The 20,574-nt window shown below is 40.7% G+C and overlaps 1 protein-coding gene across 1 annotated transcript in view; it reads right to left on the bottom strand.

The window, feature by feature from the left end:
* PSAP (prosaposin) overlaps positions 1-20,574 on the bottom strand; it is a 32,787-nt gene that overhangs the window by 1,090 nt on the left and 11,123 nt on the right. Inside the window, exons 4-13 of the mRNA XM_089677094.1 lie at positions 19,732-19,857; positions 17,040-17,231; positions 16,436-16,576; positions 15,204-15,260; positions 8,265-8,378; positions 7,284-7,382; positions 7,011-7,191; positions 3,855-4,015; positions 1,925-2,005; positions 1,383-1,490 (exon numbers count right to left, since the gene is read on the bottom strand). Coding sequence (XP_089533220.1) covers positions 1,383-1,490; positions 1,925-2,005; positions 3,855-4,015; positions 7,011-7,191; positions 7,284-7,382; positions 8,265-8,378; positions 15,204-15,260; positions 16,436-16,576; positions 17,040-17,231; positions 19,732-19,857 — 1,260 coding nt within the window. The remainder of the gene's footprint in view (positions 1-1,382; positions 1,491-1,924; positions 2,006-3,854; positions 4,016-7,010; positions 7,192-7,283; positions 7,383-8,264; positions 8,379-15,203; positions 15,261-16,435; positions 16,577-17,039; positions 17,232-19,731; positions 19,858-20,574) is intronic.

Here is a 20,574-nt window from a genome sequence, read left to right as displayed (position 1 = left end):
GCATTAGGGGAAAATCTTTCTAGGAAGACTGACTTTATCTGGTGACAACTGAGTGGGGATTTTCTCTTGTATCTTTTCTCCCTTGCAACAAAGTGACGGTAAATCTCCAAAAGGGGCTTAATCAGCAAATATGGCTAGAGAATGGTTTTAACGCCTGTTGCTAGGTCCGTGTGTCCTATGAACCTGACAGCAGGGGAGGGGGTTTAGACACTCCCAGTGGCTACAGTCAACAGGATGTGTAAATCTAACAAGCAGACTGCCACCTGTCAGATGAAAGCATTGCAGCCCCAGACTTTTCACACCCCCCAGTAACAGGCACCCCCACCATGTATCCCAGGCTCCCCTTGACCATCCATCTGTGGGCCTGAGACAAGCACAGCAGGTGCTGCCCAGTAGGAGGAAGAGAGCTTAGCAAACTCTTAAAATTAAAAAAAAATTGTTCATTAAAAAGCCTCACCCAAGCATATGAAATATGCACACGCAAGGGCATATTTACCACAAGGCAAACAAGGCATTTTTCGGGGGGGGGACATATGCAGCATGGGGACCAGGTGGGATCTGAAAGAGGTTGCGGGCTGTTTGATGATGTATGCACAGCCCGACTCACTCCTGGGGATGTCCGGAGATGTGAAGGCGAGTGTTGCCGGGGGGTGGAGGTGGGTGTTAGTGGAAGGCTCTCGGGTTTGGTGGGGGGAGCAGGGGTGTTGGTCACTGTCAGGCTCTCTCCCAGGGGGAGAGGGGGGCTCACGGGTCTGGTGTTGGTCGGTGTCAGGCTCTCCGCCGGGGAGCATCTGATTTTGGTGCCTACGGCAGCAAAAAACCTAAATACACCACTGTGCACACGTTGAGGGTGCCTGCGCATTAAAAACAGATTGTGATACACATATGGCCACACACCACAGGGAGCAATATTTTTAGCACCAGACTTCCATAAACGCAAAAATTGATGACCTATAGGGTTCTTGAAAGAGTTGCCTATAGAAAATATATATATATGGTACTGAAGTTTGTCACAATTTCACAGGCACAGGAAATGTAAGGTTTAACATGTTGGGCATCTATTTACATGGTGTAACCTAGTCATATTTTAGCAAACATTAGGTAATTTACTGTGTTTTTGTGCCCTAAAAACTAACTTTAGTGTATTTCACTTAAAATTTATATTTCCTAGACCTTTCCAGTAACAAAAAATTGGAACTAAAATTTTAGTCTAGGGTTTCTACTTTCAGAAAAATGTTTTGAGGGTTTTATGCAAAAAAAAGTTTAGGCATGTCCAAAAACCGCTCTGGCTGAAAAAGGGTTAAATATAGCAGCCTTTTCTAAGACTATTAACTAGACTACTTCCCCACCGCTATTCAGTCTCTTTACAGATGTCAACTTACATTACAACTTCCTGCAGTTTCCAAGTCTTTGCACCAGTAGCTTGGGCCCCACATACATTTCTCTGATCCTAAAAGGGGTTTCTGGGCACCTGGACACACATTTAGGCCCTGTGTTGGTTTAAAGTATAAAAAAAAGGTTAGACACTTGCACACAGACAGCCATAAAATTAAAACCAAACATTTTACCAGTATGTAGACTACATATGCCTTCATGAGGCTTAGCTGCAAAACTAGACCACTACAGATCCGATGACATTAACCCAAAAGTAATTACATTCCACAGGCTGAATTAACCCTTTTACAAAAGTAAAAACAAATGATTAAATTGGCCCTCCAAAGCCTTGTCAATGTATCAGTATGTGCCACATTAGTACATTATGGCAGGTTACCTGCCAAATGATCCCCTCTAGAGCAGTGTCAGTGCTCCCAGCTGTCACGGGCGCAGCCAATCTACCCTCATGCCGTAGTAACACTAAATGTACAGAGACATGTGCATGCACTTAAAATGGAGTAAAGTTTCAAATCTGAACACTTCGCCTTACCACACAAACTGTGCCTGGATCCATTTTTTGAAGAAGCAATTCCAATATCATAGGCCCATACATGTTTATCAAAGCGTGGCACTGCAAAACACAAGATGTTTTAGATACATATTTGTTGCGGAAACTTATTCATAACTTGTACAAGAATAAACTCAGCCGATGTCTCTATATAAAACTTTGATAAGTACCACCATAACTACTGACCTGTTTCTGCATCAAATGTTTTACTGTTTGCATATGGGGTATAGATACTGCTAATTTATAGACTCCCTTACCTCCAAAGTAGTACTGCACAAACACCTGCAGCTATGCTAAGCTACCCAGGCAGATTCAGTAGGGAAGTAAATCATTTGTGGGTGCATTACGGCACATGACTATGCGCAGGCTCATTCATTATTCAGAGGTAGGCATTTCATTTTTAAAGTTTACCTCTTCATAGAAACCTGTGAGAATAGAAATATGAAGCTGCCATTGTTTTAATCCTGATCTCCATGGAGTAAAGCCCTGCATGCAGCATTTTCTCATAAATTTTTCCAATTCCCACATGGCCACTGAAGGGACTGAGAAAGGGGTAGGAGTATAAAAGCAGAATATGCATTGGCCTAGATTTGTAGGCTCATTTAAACTATATACAGTAGTATAAAGGAAGTCCTCAATGCCATCTACCTGCTGCCACTGGAGTAATGCACAAATTCACAGCAAAAGTACTGAAGCAGTTTGTAATTCCCCAGAGCTCAGCTCATCCTGCATCTCCTTCAGAGCGCCATGGTTTTGTGATCACATTAGAGATGTAAAGGCTGGAAGAATGCTGGGTTACTACTGGAAAAAAGGAGCTGGGCCAGTCAAACTTGGATTATAGCATTTTTACTGTGAACTTTGAGAATTACTCCACAGTGCCTGTGGCTAAAGGCCAGGGAGGACTTGTTTTCATGTTCATTTGCTGGCCAATGTGGAAATGCTTGGCCCTCACACCAGGTTCAAATTTAAGGTTCTCTGTAAGGGGAACATGGATATTCCCTTTAACCACTATTTGGCTGCCATGAACTAAGGAAATAGCACTGTGTACAGTAAGTTGTATCTGAAGTCAGGGCTAAAGACTGCTTTCCCACCATTATTCAACAACTGAAGAATTTCTATGTAAGGAGGAGAATGAGACTATGCTGGGGAAGGGAGAAAGGGAACACTGAGTGCACACTGGGAAGGGGGACATTTTAAAGAGAAAAGCACAGGCACAGACAGTACTTCATGCCTCAACATTTTAAAAATGCCCACTTCCCCCGCCTTTCCAAAATTAAGTATATGTAAACCTTCACCTTGTAAAACAACCTTCAGTTTAAAAAAAAAACAAAAAAAAAGGAAAAAACAAGGTATTTAGGTTTAATACCTATTTCAAATATTTTGCTTTTTTCTAAGTGATATTTATATCCCATCTGTTCTCAGCTGCATAAGCACTGGGGGAAGAAAAACACCATCAAACTGACCTTCCTGGTGAATGGCTGTGAAGGCAGTCATGTCAGGACAAGTCTGATCATTGGAGGAGCAGGCAGGGTTCCCAGAATAGCTAGAGAAGTGACCATGGTCTGTTCTGCTTAGTGTCAGTTTTTAATAGGAAAGCAGAGGGACTGGCAGGGACACAAAGCATTTCACACAAGGGAAGCATACAAGTACATGGTATAGCAGGCACACATCAGAAATATGAAATGTTGGGTTTACATTCTTTAAGCATGGGCAGTCCTGACAGTTGATCTCATTAGCACAGCCACTTGGTGATGGGGTGTGAACTGTTAAATTATCCATGCTCCCCTGCCATCCAAAATGTAAACCAAAGCTTTAACATTTCCTAGTATTGGCAAATTAGATTCCCATGAAGGATAATTCTAGATAGTACAAAAATGGGGTTCAGAAGTCACCCTCTCCCCAAAAAAGATACCTGATCTTGCACTGGATCTGGAAGGAAATTGCATATCTTCTGTAATGCATCCTCAATTTTCTGCTTAGTAGCATTTTGTCCCAGTACACTGTCCAAATACGACATAATCATCTTGCAGACTTCACAGCTTTCAGACTTTAATTTTTCAGAATCGAGTTTTACTGTTTAAAGCACAAGTACAGTGAGAAATGTAGACATTACAAAGTGTAATACAAGTGACAGGTTTCATGCAAAGAACCTACAATCATATTACAAAATGTGTAAAGTTTGTACAATTACTCTATACAGAACTCACCTGAGACTGACCCATAAGGTGGGATGGATTTTCTGTGCTGGTATTACCAATTTGTTTAGTTTTTTTTTTTTTTTTAAGAAGATGACCATTACAGTATCTAAAGCAAAAATCCAAGATTTTTTTGTCTCTAGGACATGGGGAATTTCCCCTTGCTTTAGAGACTTTTTCCGTCATATCTATAGAACAGCAAAACATGGAGAACTTTCTAAATGGGGCAAGATGGCAAAAATAATCCCAAAAGGTATTAACTATGTCCCAAGTTATTCAAAATGAGTAGAAAAGTATTTAGATCAAATTTAAGGGCTTGAAATTTAGGAGTACAAAAGTGAAGCACTTTGCTTGTACTGCTTCATGCATCACTGTTCACCCAAATAAAATATAGAGTGCCTGGCAGGTATAAACGCCAACACTCTTTTCTATATAGTTAAAAGACTAGTATCTAACATTTTAAGGGTCAGTTCACCTTCTCAAAACCACCTATGCAGGCAAGGGGCATCTTGCTATAGGTGTAGGCTATTTATGTACCTCCAGGAGCCTGACTAAAACCCAGAACTTACAATCAGCTTGGCCTTGTTTCTAGGACATTAGGACACTCCAGCTGTTACTGCTCACCCCCACCATCACAGGAATGAGCTCTCAAACTCCTGTTGTCCACTATCTTGTACATCACAGCATTGCTGAACTCAGAGCTACTGCAAAATAGAAAGCACACATGTGGGGTTTGAATTGGCTGGGAGTGTTTTAGCAACAACCTAGCAACAAGGCAGGAAAGGGTGATGCCAACTCTAGGATTTCAGACAGACTCCAAAAGATACAGTATGTAAATTACCTACATCTATAGCAAAGCCATTTAGGCAAAACTGCAGTGTTTTCATCTAATACTGTGAACGATTGTCCGATTTTCACAGGTCGAAACAGAGGATGGTACTAAAATCGTACAAAAATTCTTGGACAATTTTTGTTGTTGGCTTCTGATCATGTGCAGTCTTTAGTATCTACTTCATACAAAAACCGCAGATATTAACTGCTTCCCGTCCACCCTATAGCAGAAATACTGGTGCAAGGTGGCATGGGTGCACAAAATCACGTATGTAGATGTGATTTTGCAGTTCCGGGTAGGGGGCGTGCAGCTATTCACAGCCGCCAATCACCAGGTCCCAGCCGGTAATTACTCACCGGCGCCCCGTGATTTCCGACGGGGAGGAAGACTTTTGTTTACCAACAGTCATCCTCCCTGTCAGCTTGGGCACACGGCTCTGGATGGCTGTGCACAACCCAGCTGTCCAGAGCAGTGTCCTTACAGTGAAGCACCAACACACTGCCCCCTGGTAAAACACTCCCTGCACATAGTTAACCCTTTGATCACCTCATGTCAACCCCTTCCTGCCCAGTACCATTAGTAGTGTCAGTGCTTATTTTGTAGTATTGATCACTGTATTAGTGTCATTGGGGGATGTCAGTTAAAGTCAGTTCCTCCCAATGTTAGAATGTGCGCCGCAGTCCCGCTATAAGTCGCTGATCGCTGCCATTACTAGTTGGAAAAAAATTTCCATGTAAAACCAATTCATGTGTATTGGGATTTTTTTTTTTTTTTTTTTTTTTTTTAACAATGTAGTAGCAGAACACATTTTAGCCTAAATTTGAGAAAATTAGATTTTTACAGGACATTTAATAGCAAAAAGTCAGTTTCTCAAAATTGTTGGTCTTCATAGGACAAAAAAAATAAACGCACAGGCGATCAAATACCAAACGAAAGCTTGAATTTGTGGGTAAAAAAAAAAAAAAAAAAAAAAAAAAAAAAAAGTGTGGGTGCAGCGTTACATGACCGCGGAATTGTCAGTTAAAGTAACTGAGCGCCGTAACGCAAAAAATGGCCTGGTCTGGAAGGGGGAGTAAATCCTCAGGGCAAGTGGTTAAATGAAAATTGTTCATTTAGTTCACATATGAGAAATATTTTTGGAGTTTTTCCCTTTGGAAAGAAAGTTTGGAAAGCCTGAATCGGATGTCGAAGGTAGTGCACATTCCCATGCCTCCTACGGAATTGTTCTTCCCCTTTTCTGTGTTCTCCACATAACCCTTCAAAAAAAATTGCTGCAACATTTTAAAATAAATACATGCTGTGTCAAGTTTGTCCAAAATGGCACTGAAACAGGTGTAATGTTAAAAGGTGAACATTTCCTGTGATGCCAGCCCTGGCAGTGTTGGAAGCAGATCTGGGGCTCTATGGCACAGTACAGTAGACATTCGAGATTGAACAGACCCCTGATGACCACTTCTAGAACCTTTCATTGCACAATACAAATACTCAGTCCCCTTGAAATGGGTAAATTGAAGGGAAAAAATATACCCATATTTGCAACAAAATTTAGCAAATTTTAAAAACTGACAACTGCTGCAGGAGGTGAAAAATCCTCTGCATGCTGTCAGAGGGGGGCTGTTTGGAGGTCCAATTGGCACCATGTTACACCCTTAATATGACTAAAACATTGCCTAAAAAAGTGGAGCCAGCCTTAAACCCTGCCCCCCACAACCTCAAATACCCCTATGACACAAATATAACATTTTTTTTGAGGAACAATTCAAACTATGAATTTTAAAGACTCATCCGTGTACAATTTGGGGTAGATTTTTATGTTTTGATCTCATCTTTTTACTAAAAAGCGCTTGTGCATCAAGACTAATTTTAAGTATTGTGGAAAATATGTCAAACAACGTAAAAATGTGAAACTACCCTATTCTACAGGCCAGAAAATTTTTTTTTTGGGGGGGTTAATTTTTTTCCTCAGGCCAAAAACGTGCATTTGTGTGCAAAAAAAAAAAAAATTCACCTGGCTGTGAAAGGTTTAGCCATTTTTACTTACCGATTTGTGGTTTTCTTGAACTGCAACACCCCATGGCCATGCAAATAATTCTGGGATTTCCTTCCTCTTCCATAATTGTAATGACCAGATCAGCATATGTATCAATAAAATCTTTACATTTTTTGCTATATTGGGACGGCAAAATATCACAGACTTTATCCAGAGCTTCTTTAATGTGGGCCTATTGAGGGAAAAACATAAGTATGAGCAGACCTATACAAGACAGATGCTTTTACAAACCCTTCCATACTCATATGTACATTTTATACACACCCGTGATCGGTTAGTGTCCAAAAACTTTTCCACATTCTGCACCACCAGCTCACATATTTCACAGAGAGGACCACCATTTGAGGTTTCCGGCTGAGCAACCTAAAAAGACATCAGTTTAGCCTCACAAAGCTAAAGTAAAAAATTGCAACCCCCCCCCCAGCCAAGCACCACACACAGGACTCTGGCTCTGTTCAAAGTCATCCTATATTACACCATCTAAATCCAGTATTGACAGCCTCGCAACCAAATCTCATGAGGTAGTTTAAACATGACAAACACTGGGGATAAGTATTAAACTTTGCAAAGTTTTGAACAGAGTAGGAAATTGGTACTAATTACACTGCCATTACATATTGAACTTCTACTAACCTGCTTTCTTACATACGCAGTTGATGCTTTTGTGATGTGTTTGTATAGCCAATATCTAAGTTTTGGATAGTAAAGGATTAGAACCCCTCAAGTTTTTATTGTAATTTATATCCCTGTTGGGAAGATTCCCTTTGATCAATCCCACCCAGAAAAAAAGGTGAGGCCCCATTCACATTTGGTGATTTGGGCAAATCTACCCACGATGCCAAATTGCACTGGAATGGTGACAAACCACATGCGTTCGGGTGCCATTCATTTTTGAACACCTAGACACAAAGTGGTTTTGCCATGATTGTTCTGCGATAAATCATGGCAAAACTTGTCGGCCAAAAGAAGTTCCTGCTACTATTTCAGTGAGATATGGAATCATAGCAACTGTGCCCACGATCCCACATCATCATATGTAAATAGGACCTGAGGAAAAATACAAAATTGTCCAGGGTTGGAATTGCTTTCACTTTAGCATCAACAGGAAGTGAAGTGATCTATCCAAAAAGCAGAAAAACTGGCAGGCATACCTTCCTTTAATCGAGCCAAAACAAATATTTTGGCTGGTCATCTATGACTGTATAGATTTAGACTGATATTGCACACTCAAAAGTGGTCACTTACTTTTATTGCTGGCTGCAGTTTCATTGCAGGAACAATTACTTTGGCAGGGATCAGGTCCTGACTAAGGGAAGCCTTGGAGCACAGACTGGCATAACAACAGATTTCATTTGCTGTCTAAAAGAAGCACATATATTCCATGTAAAATACATATAAAACCTTTGGCTGTACTTTAATAACTAAACCAAAAAAGTGTATGTTATGTTTTGCATCATCCTTTACCATGCATAGGAACTGCTGCTCTGCGCCTCATCGATGGCAGAGCTTGGTATCCCTTTAATGACAATCACTGGTGTTGGGGTAAACCTACTCAGCTAAGATTATAGAAGCAGCTGTGGTTAAAGAATCCTCTGCACCGGTTTACCCATTTAACTGAAAAGACAACCAGAAGCACCCACCATCGGGTAGTCCATTATCCTTCAAGGTCATGAAAGAATGTGGAGGTAGACTACAGACTTTACTTGCCCCAAGTACATCAGGATAAAAATGCCAGATCTGGTAGGTTAGGCCTTTAAAAGCCAAGTCAGCATTAGCAGCTCCCAAATGTGTCCTTAGGCTGGTCATAATACAATTTTCTTTTATATTTACTAAAACCATATAACTGAATCTAACTAAAACCTAACCTAAACACTTTCAATTTGTATGCATTCAGGCAGGCCCTTGCACTACATAGAAGGTAAATCTAAAAGTAAATTGAAGAAAGTATAATGTACGGCCAAGCCTTACACTTAATTGGATTTTTTTTGCCATTGCTTGCACTGACAATCACACACCACTAGATATTATGCATATGAAATCCTGGCATACGAGCACAACAGAACAATCTGTCAGTTACGTACAGGTAAGGTTATTGAGAAACTAGAGTACTTCTGCAGTCAATTTAATCAAAATCAATAGTTTTGATTTGTTTCCTAAAACCGTTCTCATACATGAGATGTCTTGTTGAACAGAACTGTCTCAATTGCTTCTGACGCTCAGAGGCTAAGATGGCAGTGTTGGTTTCTGCAAACATTTTCACACCATTTGATTACACACGATTGTTTACAACACTAAGGGTTAAACACCATGCAAAACAAGTTATATCAATGGCAAAATTATAACAAATTGGCAGATACAGATTAGCACTAATGTAAGAATTTGTCTTAATCTCAGCTTGTGTTTAGTCAGTATTGGCTCCAAAGTGCACAGGGAGAATGAATCTGGCTTGATGCCAACATTTGAAAGCTAAGGGTAACGGCTTTGCCAAATTTAAAGGATAAGCTCCTTTGATTTTTCCTAAATTTCAGCTTCCCTATGTACCAGTATCGCATTAATGTACTTTTGCAGAAATTCAGAAGCTTTCCATTTTTCCTACTCACCTTTATGTCAGCATCCAGATGGCTGTCCAAAAAGTTTATCCATTACTTCTGCCTTATTTCCTGCAGAGACTAATTCATGACACAGGAAGGAGTTGACCTCATTAGCACACCCTGCATCATCTACCCTCCTACCTACCACCCACTTCCAGATGCAGGAATATTAAATGAAAAGCAATTAGTGATCACTGTTCTCACTAAATAGACATTTTTCTACCTCAAATTTCATCTTATAGATCATTTGGCATAGTGTGCCGAGTGAACAGATTAGTCTGTGGATAGAGCTGTAGTATTGAAAACAGAACTGTGTTCTGTAAAGTTCACATACTATACAATCATCTCCTTTAGATCTGCCATCAACTAATCTAGGAAAATCTAAAATTAATTTGCACAGAGATTTTACAATCAGATTGCATAGTATATGGCAATCTTTATACAAGTACATAGGAGGGAGTGGACAGACACTCAGCTGTCAAGCCCCATTCCCAAACCTGTGGAGTGTTAACTCACATTTCCACGAGTTTTTTTGGGGGAATTTTGGAACTTTTACTTGTCACACAGGGCAGCTCATCCACTGGAATAGGCTGCCATATGCGCAAAGCCCAAAAAGCTCCAAAACTTCCAAAAAATGGAATGTGGTGCTGGGAGTGTTTGGCTTGTTTTACCCATGACAGAGCAGCCTGTTGATTTCAATGGGCTCTGCGACATGTGGCAGTTTTTTGGTGTAGCACATTTCTGAAATGCAAGCCAAAGGGTGCATTTTCAGTGCAGTTTGCAATGCATTCAGAAACGCATATAAATGGGAGCCTCATTCTTGTGTAAATACAGATTTAACTTTCAGGCCCATCTAGCGTACTGGGAGAGTTTGGCCCATTTTACCCATGACAGAGCAGCCTGTTGATTTCAATGGGCTCTGCTGCATGTGGCTCATGGAACATGGAGTGATGTGGGTTGCGCATTTACCATGCATTTGCCACTCGTTTTCTCACATGGAAAATGTGTTTTTGTGTGCCATTAACGGCACCAAAAGTGCAACTAGATCATTTTAGCTGTATAAAGGTGACCATACACAATGCAATCTGATTATACAATCTCTGGAAATAAGGCAGAAGTAATGGAAAAGCCTTTTTGTACAGCCATCAGGACACTGAAAGGTGGGTAGAAAAAAAAAGGAAACCTTTGAATTTCTGCAAAAGTACATTAATGCTACAAGTTCATAGGGGAGCTGGAATTTAGAAAAAAATGAACAAAAAAGGTGACCACCTCCTTTAAAGGTGTAAAGAAATTTAGTGCAAGAGTCTTGAGTAATTGCCATCCATCTGGTATAGGCACTATAGATTACTTAGTATATGCAAGGAGCCTTGCTTGATAATTGTAGCCTTGAGATTTGCAGCGCAGACGTCATGAGGCTGAAAATGCTAGTTCTTTGCTGCACAGATCTAAGTCAGATGTTAGTTTAAGCAAAATTACTTTTTTGCACAGCAATAAAAGAAAAAGTCACACCACATACCTGATGCTGAACAGAGAAAAGGGAATAGCACCAAAGAGAAAAAGGTGGATTTCAGAAGGCAAGAAATTACCATTCATCATTCTACAAAATCTGTTATATGAAAAAGTGAACAGTTTATCATTTGCGTTCACTAGTTTGCCAAAGGATGCGGGACTGTGGTGGGGCTGCGGGACTGTGGTGGGGCTGCGGGACTGTGGTGGGGCTGCGGGACTGTGGTGGGGCTGCGGGACTGTGGTGTTAAACCTGTAAACCCCATGTACATACATACAGGCAGCACAGTGGCTAAATGGTTAGCACTTCTGCCTGGTAGTACTAGTTTGCATGTTCTCCCTGTGCTTGCGTGGGTTACCTCTGGGTACTCCCGTTTCCTCCCACGCTCCAAAGACATGCTGGTAGGTGAATTGGCTCCTGTTTAAATTGACCCTAGTGTGTGTATGTATGAATGTGAGTTAAGGACCTTAGATTGTACGCCCCTTGAGGGTTAGGGACTGATGTGAATCTAATACATACACACATATAAAGTGCTGCATAAATTGATGGCACTATATTAGTACCTGTAATAAATAAAATATCCCATATTATAAGGAGAAAGCTAGAAGCAGAAAGATAAGGGATGACTAAGCCAACTAAAATTCTTTTACTGCCATGCTTTACTATATAGCCCATTTTGCAAGGCATAGTGCCGAGTAATGTTTGCTAAACTAAAAAAAAAAATACTAAACGAATGGTCCAGAAGGTGAATGCATAGTGCCCAGTTTTAGTGTAGAGCCCATTTTATAATGTTTGGTGTCAGTCTGTCATTTGTAATAGTTTATCAAATATGAAGTTAACATGGTCTATACTTTTCTTACTAGATACACTATAGCTCTAGCATTGACTATAGGCAAAACTCATTTTGGATAGAGCAAGGGAGGGTTTACTAATTTTTCACCCTCTGTGCCATTGTGGAGATTTCCCTTCACTTCTTGTCCCATAGCCAAAAAGGAAGTGAGAATCCCTGCAAACAAAGAAAATTCCTTGGGGACTCACAGGTCACCAGATCTAGTATCCCCATTGGAAGATTTCCCCACTTTTCTGGGAACAATCCAAAATTTGGGATTTTATTTTCACTTTCAATGATGGTAAACAGGACAAATTGAGAGGGCGAGCCTCCCTAAATGGGGTGCAGGCTGCAATAAACACTGACAGGTCCATCACCACTCTATTCAAAACCAAAAACAAGTTTTGCCTTTAGTTATACTTTAAAATCAGGTTATGAAATTACATTTTCCTTGCTGAATAGTATCAAGGCTCAGCAGCTCCATTCTATGAGAACACAAGGGGCAGATAATTCGCACCTGCCAAATGTCCTAATCTCTAGACTAGTACAATTGGGTAGAAAAACAGTATCACATTGTATGACACTGTCAAGGACAACTTGAAAATCCTAAATTGCCAAAGTGGCTTGTGATACTTGCAACAAGGAATGTGCAGGAAGGCATTTTTTCTGCTCTGTGGCCTAAAGCTGGCTACACATACTTCTTATGTACAATTTCCTTTTGATTTACCAAAACCATACAATAGATCAAACTTGAACACTTCCAAATTGTATGCAATCAGGCAGGCTACCAAGTTGGTCAATTTTAAGTAAATTGAACAGGAAAGTTTTATATGTAGCCACCTTTAGACTCCAGCTTGCTTGTGATCCTGCATGTCATTACCAATATAGCAAAAACAATTGGGGAACCAAGATATTTTCCAATAATTTTAGGGGACTCAGTGATAGATAGAAGCAGGTATACGCAAATCGTATTGCCTGATGCCCGGGACATGCAGTTCTGGGTACAGGGCAGGTGTGTTTCTGCAAATGCAAAAAAACTCCTCCCACTAGCTTCCAATGCAAAAAAACTCCTCCCACTAGCTTCCAATGCAAAAAAACTCCTCCCACTAACTTCCAATGCAAAAAAACTCCTCCCACTAACTTCCAATGCAAAAAAACTCCTCCCACTAACTTCCAATGCAAAAAAACTCCTCCCACTAACTTCCAATGCAAAAAACTCCTCACACTAACTTCCAATGCAAAAAACTCCTCACACTAACTTCCAATGCAAAAAACTCCTCCCACTAACTTCCAATGCAAAAAACTCCTCCCACTAACTTCCAATGCAAAAAACTCCTCCCACTAACTTCCAATGCAAAAAACTCCTCCCACTAACTTCCAATGCAAAAAACTCCTCCCACTAACTTCCAATGCAAAAAACTCCTCCCACTAACTTCCAATGCAAAAAACTCCTCCCACTAACTTCCAATGCAAAAAACTCCTCCCACTAACTTCCAATGCAAAAAACTCCTCCCACTTGCAAGGAGGGAAACCAAAACATTTTGGAAACAGCTCATGTGAACACAGGATTGTGATTCCAATCCAGTCCCATTAAAGTCTATGGAGATGAAAATTTGCACTGCACTAAACTTGCACAGGACCTTTTAACTGGACCAGAATTGCACCGCAAAGATTTGAACGGCCTTCATTGAAAACAATGCTTTTTCAGATGGCATGCGAATCTATGGCTTTTGGATCACACCTGAGATGCATAGAATTTAAGTGTTAATGGGGGCTTTCGGTTTACACTGATGCAAATCTGATGTGGATCAGAGTGTACGGAGATTCTCAAGGCATCTAAAAACAGTTTTCTATGAAGGATTCTCAGTGGTGTGATTTTGATCAGGTTAAAAAAAATTGGCCCTGTGCAAGTTTGAAGTGATGTGTTCCAAACTCACAGAAGATATCTGTTCACAATTGATGAGATTCATAACCAGTTTTACATTAGAGTGGTTGGAAGGCAGTTTTGCATAGAAGTGGAAGGCAGATTTGTTGAGAGAAGGGGATAGACTACATATCTAGCATATGAAGGCAGACTGAAAAATCAAAGCAGTAGTAAATTTGCATTGAACAAAAAGGTTCACAATCTGATCCCTAAATCATATCAGAATTGCATCTGAACCACCTTCGACAATCGGACTGGCTCCATTCAAACCTGGGCATTTTGGGATTGTGGCAAAAATCACGATTCTGCCTGCGATCTCAAAAATGCACTGCAATCGCAAAATGCAGGTTCAGGTGCCATCATTTTCAAAGACATCTAAAAACGCAGTGCGGTTTCACCACAATTGCTGTGCGATTTATAGCACGGCATTTGCAACAAACTGCATCTCGTAAAGCTTGTTGCCCAAAAATGAGCAGGAGCTTCTTTTGGGCAACAAGCTTCATGTGATGCTATTTGCCACGCAAACCTAGGAAAACTGCACATTTTAAGTGCCATTGAAAATAATGGCACCAGAACCTGCGCATTGCGATAGTGTTTGAGATTCTGCCCCAAAACGTCCAGGTGTGAATGGAGCCTCATGGAGCAGACAATGGAGCTTGATTTGGCTGCTAAGCGTACACTTGTACTGTGCACACAAGGGCTTCCATGTGTGAGGGTAAACTGAAGGAATAAAGTTGATCTCTCATTGGAGAGCCCCACACTCCTTTCTGGATGAGCACCCAATCGGTGCTCACACTGTAAGGTCTCTCCCCACCCTGCTTGTCCCTGAAGTGGTGCAGGAGACAGGCAGGGAGGCAAGAATGAGATAAACAGCACAATGTTAAAACCTTACTTAGTTTCCTTTGCTTGTAGCGGGGACCACACTGCCAGAGGTTAAATGTTCGTTTATGCCTAGGAGACTGGGTGCAGGGACTGGTCTAGCAGCAGAGGATATGGGTAAATAACTGCTGTACCCAAAGACTAAGGTCCTTTGACATCAAGGTGGAGGAGGGGACCATAGTCTTGCAAATGGGGCAAGTACACTGATGACTGTCCCACTGCTGGAGTAGAGGATCAGGTAAGTAAAGATGCTTTTACAGTCCTAGACCAAGTGAGCAGTTAACACTTGCAGTGCAGGGCCAGTTCCACTGCAAGGAAAGGTTTAGTTTTTCCCCAGAGTTCAGCTTTAATTAGCACTGATATGGCCAAACAAAAAATAAAAATCAAGAAAAGCATTAGCTGTACAAAAAAGTGTCACAAATTTTACTATGCATATTAACACATTTTAGCTTACCAATTGTATCGCCATTTGCAAAACCAGTTCAGCATATTGATTAACGTAGGTCTTGCACTATAAATAAACAATGAACAGATTAGTGTGGATTATACATACTGCATTAGAAAAGAAAATAGTATGTATAACCTGACAGTGCATTTTGGAAGTGTAAACTGTTGACCAGGGGCGGACTGACAACTCATGGGGCCCCCGGGCAATAGGGGGATCATGGGGCCCCTGTGTCCTTGCCCAAACTCAAAAGCCTATGAGAAAAAAAAAAAAAAAAAAGTACCAGGGGCATCTCATGGGTCCCCCTACTGACCCCGGGCCCTCAGGCAGTGCCCGAGATTCCAAATGGTCAGTCCGCCCCTGCTGTTGACCGAGGGCCGGTTCACACCAAGAACACAGTGGGCATCCCAGTGTGGTACGTTTTGACAGCTCATTCATTTGTATAAAAACTGCACCAGACAGCAGGGAAAAAAAATGCACTGCACCAAACCACACTTGGTACTGCAGTACCATGCGATCTGGTGTCTGCAAACATTGATCTGTGTTTGGGGTCCCATTAATACATTAACATCTGCATGCAGATCACAAAGGCAGTGCGATCACCTGTGGTGTGGGTAAAGCACCTTTCCCACATCACCTTCTGTGTGAACAGGGCCAGATTACAAGTGTAATTTTTATCTCCGTTTAGTAATCAGGAATACTGCCCACATACTTCAGCTAATCTCACACAAATGTTGCTGCCTATCTAGCAATATAAATTTTTAATTAAAAAACAAAACATTTGTGCAACCAATCGTGTGCATCTGGAGATCAGATGTAAATTTTTGGTTGCTATACACAGCAAGTGGCATCCTGGTATATCAAAGTTCACAGGAGAAAATGGGGCAAGTGAATGGTAATCACACATTCAGAACTTTGTGAAATTACAAGTTGAAATAGCACATAGGTAAATGGATAATCTTTACTCAGCACTAATGGACAGTTGCCTCATACACCACATACTTCAATTAAATTGCATTAGTCTACTTTATAGACTGCCATGGCCAGACTACTGCAAATTGAAAAGTTTTAGTACTAAGGAATAACAGCACAGAATGAGGGCGCTGCTTTTTTACATTTTCTAACAAATGCCACAGCAGAGGAAACTGTACATTATCCTTTACATTTAACAATCCTTGAACTACTTTAGCTTGTAACATGATGGAATTTTAACAGTACTTCAGATACAAAACGGTTTTTACCATTTCAGAAAGTCCACCACCAAGCTGTTCACATTCTTTCAGGAAATTCTCAATCAACATTTTGGAGAAAGAAGAGTTGCTTTTGAGTTGGTCTTGCATGTCACCAACAAGCTGAAGACAGTCCTTGCAGATATCATTGTTCTAATGAAAAAAAAAGTAGTCATGTTACAATACAACATACATTATATTCCTGCATGCAGGACTTTAGGTGTACTTTCAGAAACCTCACCAAACCATCCCATTCAATAGAAATCTATGCCACAGTGCAGGTAAAATGCACAAAACCCACAGGTGCACTGCTCGGTACGGAAAATACACATTGCACTGTGAAGCGCCCTAAAGCACGCACCTTCAAAAATTCAGCAGCATATCTGTATACTCTCCCCCCTATAATCCCAAATCTGATTCCCCATGATATCTTTTTGTTCACAATCTCTACACCTACACTAGAAATCATTGCTTCACCATGTTTTCTGCAATTCAAATAGACACAAATGTTGCTTCGCAATCAAGAACACATTGTTTGCATGTTAAATGACAGAAGAAGAGTTCTGCTTTAAAGTTAAACTCTTGCAGAAGGACAGATCTAGTATTTATATTTTACCTTAGGTGTTAGATCAGTCTTCTCTTGGGGTTTAAGAAGAATGGGGACATTGGCCAAGAAAGGAGACACCATCTTGGACAAGTCCACATCTGGAATCTCATTCGTTGTAAGCTGAACAGATTTCAGGTTTGCCAAGTATTGCTGTAAAGATTTGCATAGACCAATAGCACAACAAGCCACACTCGGGTTGCTCTGTAGGAAAAGAAATTACTTTATGTAAAATGGTCTAGATTAAGCCATAAACTGCAACACAAAACAGACAGTCACTGTAAAAAATGTTAATTACACCCCATAAAAAGATTGTTAAACTCATCTGAACATTAGAACTTCAAACCGTGCTTACAGATATTGAAACAAAATGTGCCCTTTTAATTTATTCAGAAAAAGTTTAGCTGAAATGTACAGTGGAAAAAAAAAAAAGTACAGATCTGGCCTCAGAGGCTGGTATTGCCTCCTCTGGCCTTAAGGGCAAGGTCCATTCCACATGTCAGTAATTCCTGGGCAATTCAGCGTCAACATTCCATTGTTGGAAGTTTGCATGGTTGCTACCTGGTCTCCTATTCACGTGTTTACCAGGTACATGTTGACACCTCTGCAAACAGGAGTTTTGGGTAGAAGGTCTTACAGGTGGCTCTGTAGTACTGTTGCCATGTTCGGTTTCTGTTTTGAGCTTGTTTCTCACCCATCATGTTCAGGGGTTTGGGACACCCTAATGGGCTTGCATATAGGATGCCGTGTCTAGTGATGTACAATTATGTAGGATTGGTGGTTTACCCATAGAAAACTTCACACAGGGATCCCTCCCTTTTGTTCATTTTCCTCATTGCTTGCTTAAAAAAAAAAAAAACACTTAAGCTCTGCTAGGAATTATGCCTAGGTGGAGAAACATGCCTTTTATGGCCAGTGTTCATTCACCTGAAGATGACAGCATAATACAGTGATCATGAATATTAAGACGTCCATGCCCTGTGATGTATGATTAAGAAAAACATTTTTGGTTCAACTTTCAGACAAAGCCTCACATGCTCAGGCACCTTTTATAAAACAGAATTTACAGTTGACTGACTGCAAGATGCCCTGGCCCTGAAGCAACACCAAACATTTTTACTACAATGCTTCACAGTTCATAAGAGGTCCCTCTTATACTGTGGTTTGCACTAAACATGTGCACGATTCCTGTGATCCCATCTGTCCACAGCACATTGTTCTAGAAGGCATGTGTGTAAAGAAACTAGTCTTGCTCGAATTTTTTCAGACAGCAAAGTTTGACAAATAGCTCCCATGCAGGTTGAATTGATGCAAATTTCTGACTAAATTCAAGCACTTTCCTCAACTGTTGCACAAGTTACCAGCCAACCTCTTAATTAAATTTTAGTGTTGGAGGCTTTTTAGCATTAAACAGCTCTTTGGATGAATTTACTGGGCCAGCTTTTCCTGGTCAAATTAGCAGATTGAGATCTATCACTTGTAGATTTTCCTGACATTGTAATGCTTGCCTTAAAATTTGGTGATCTTTAAAACCCTTGCCAGACTGACATTCACAGCCTTCATTGAGGGCCTTTGAGAGCTCAATTGATACAAGTGGTGTCACCATGCCATGATCAATATCCAAGAAAACCCCCATCCCTAAAACAGGTTCCACTTGCATACTTCCTAATTAGGTTCTCTTCACTGGCACCTAATCTGAATGCCAGATTCTAATGCAATGGAGTTGTGGAAGTGTTGGTACAGGTAGGGGGGTACTTTTTCCATAGGACTAATCTGTATTTTTGTTTAGATTGCGAAAGAATACATCATGTCAATTATTTGTCATTAGAACATGTCCACAGCTGCAGACATCATCCAGGTACCATTTTTCCAACGTTTGACTCTTTTGTAATCGCAATTAGAGCAGCTTAGTCACTTGATTGCCATTACAAGGGGACATGTCCCCCTCCCCCAGTGCTTTAATGGGCTGTCCCGTCCCACTGAGACACCCAACCAGCTAGCGCTTCTGCCAGCTGATCATAAAGCCAAACAAAATAGAACAGCTCCATTCAACTGTGATATAGGAAACCAGAAGCAATGACCTTACACCACTTTCAGGTTACCCAGATGTAAACAGCGCTATTTTTAAAAAGAAAAGCATTTGATCACCAATCTTGGTGTGCGCAAATACTTCGAAGGGTAGAGGAGGGCTCTGGAGGCCTTGAGCCCAGATCTCTCAATATAAAGAGTACCTGTCACATGCTTATTGCTTGTGACAGCAATAAGCTTGACCTAAAAAATTTAAAACGGTGTAAAACGAAAAAAAAAAAAAAACCACATGTATAAAGCCTTATTTTTCCTACCAGGAGCTCTGGTGTTTAGAGGAGCTTGTTCAGAGACCCAGAGGCCATATTTTTGAAATAGAAAAGCAGATCGAAAGCACTCACAAACCAGTATAGTTAAAGCAAAATTGATTTTTTTTTTTTAGTCAGGAAGGGTTGGTATTTTAATCCAGGAATGTGCTCCTATAGTTTCCCGTACTCCTGCCCCTTATGTGGTCATTGGGACAGACAGGAAGTGTGTTAGGACAGGGGGGGGGGGAACACGATCCTTCAATAGTTCTTAGCCCTTCTCTTTAGAATACTATCAGCATGGCGTACAATATAAAGTAGAAAAAAGCCACAATATAGCTTTTTATCCATAAAAAAAACAAACACAAACTTACAAGTTCTTGCTCAATTATGCCTAGAATCAATGGGTAGTACTCTGCAACCAGTTGCTTGCACTGTGAAATCATTGAAGGATCCTTAAGAAGCTCACAGGCTTTATTAAAAAGATCCAGGGTTTCAGTCTGTAAAAAAAAGGATTAAATACATGCCTATTAAGCTCACAATACAAGGTGTAAAACAGATTCAATATACAACTGGAGAGGCATCTGGGATCATCATTACCCATGTACATAAGTATTTTATCTGTCCCCTAGAAGAAAAAAAAAAAACTGCTTTGAGTTTAATCTCACTACCAGGTGCGTCTCAATTTTCTTCATGGTGGAAACCACCAAAAATGTATTTTTTAAAATCCCCCCCCCCACCTGCTGTCAATTTGAAAGCAATGAGGCCGCTCATCTGCTGATCACAATGCAGTGCTCTACAGGCTCTTTAGGAAAACAAAAGATGCACTTTCTGAAAAGAGATGTGCATTTTTCCCCAAAAGGTGAACTTATCCTTTAGGTTTTCTGGGGTACTAGACAGGTTAATTCCAAGAACCTAAGCTTTGCCATTATGCAGTAATATCGCCGCTAATAAAGCATTGCTTCATCTGTCAGATTTCAATGCACAAATATCAACTCAGAAGGGGCAGACTGACAACTCATGGGCCCCTGGGCAATTGATGAAGCCCCCTGTGTCCCTGCCCACACTCAAGCCTCAGCAAGATATCATGGGCAGGTGCAAAGTACTATTAGACCCTCAAAGGCTCTCAAGTGTTATTCCCTATGTAAACACTGCATGCTAATATATATCACTGACATCTGTACATTGAGTGCCACTCCATGCACACATCAGTGTTC

The sequence above is a fragment of the Staurois parvus genome, unplaced genomic scaffold (assembly GCF_062004578.1).
Source record: "Staurois parvus isolate SC_StPar_1 unplaced genomic scaffold, SC_StPar_1.0 ptg000177l, whole genome shotgun sequence".
Classification (NCBI taxonomy): Eukaryota; Metazoa; Chordata; class Amphibia; order Anura; family Ranidae; genus Staurois; species Staurois parvus.
The sequence above is the reverse complement of the archived record's forward strand: the minus strand, read 5'-3'. Positions and strand labels throughout refer to the sequence as shown.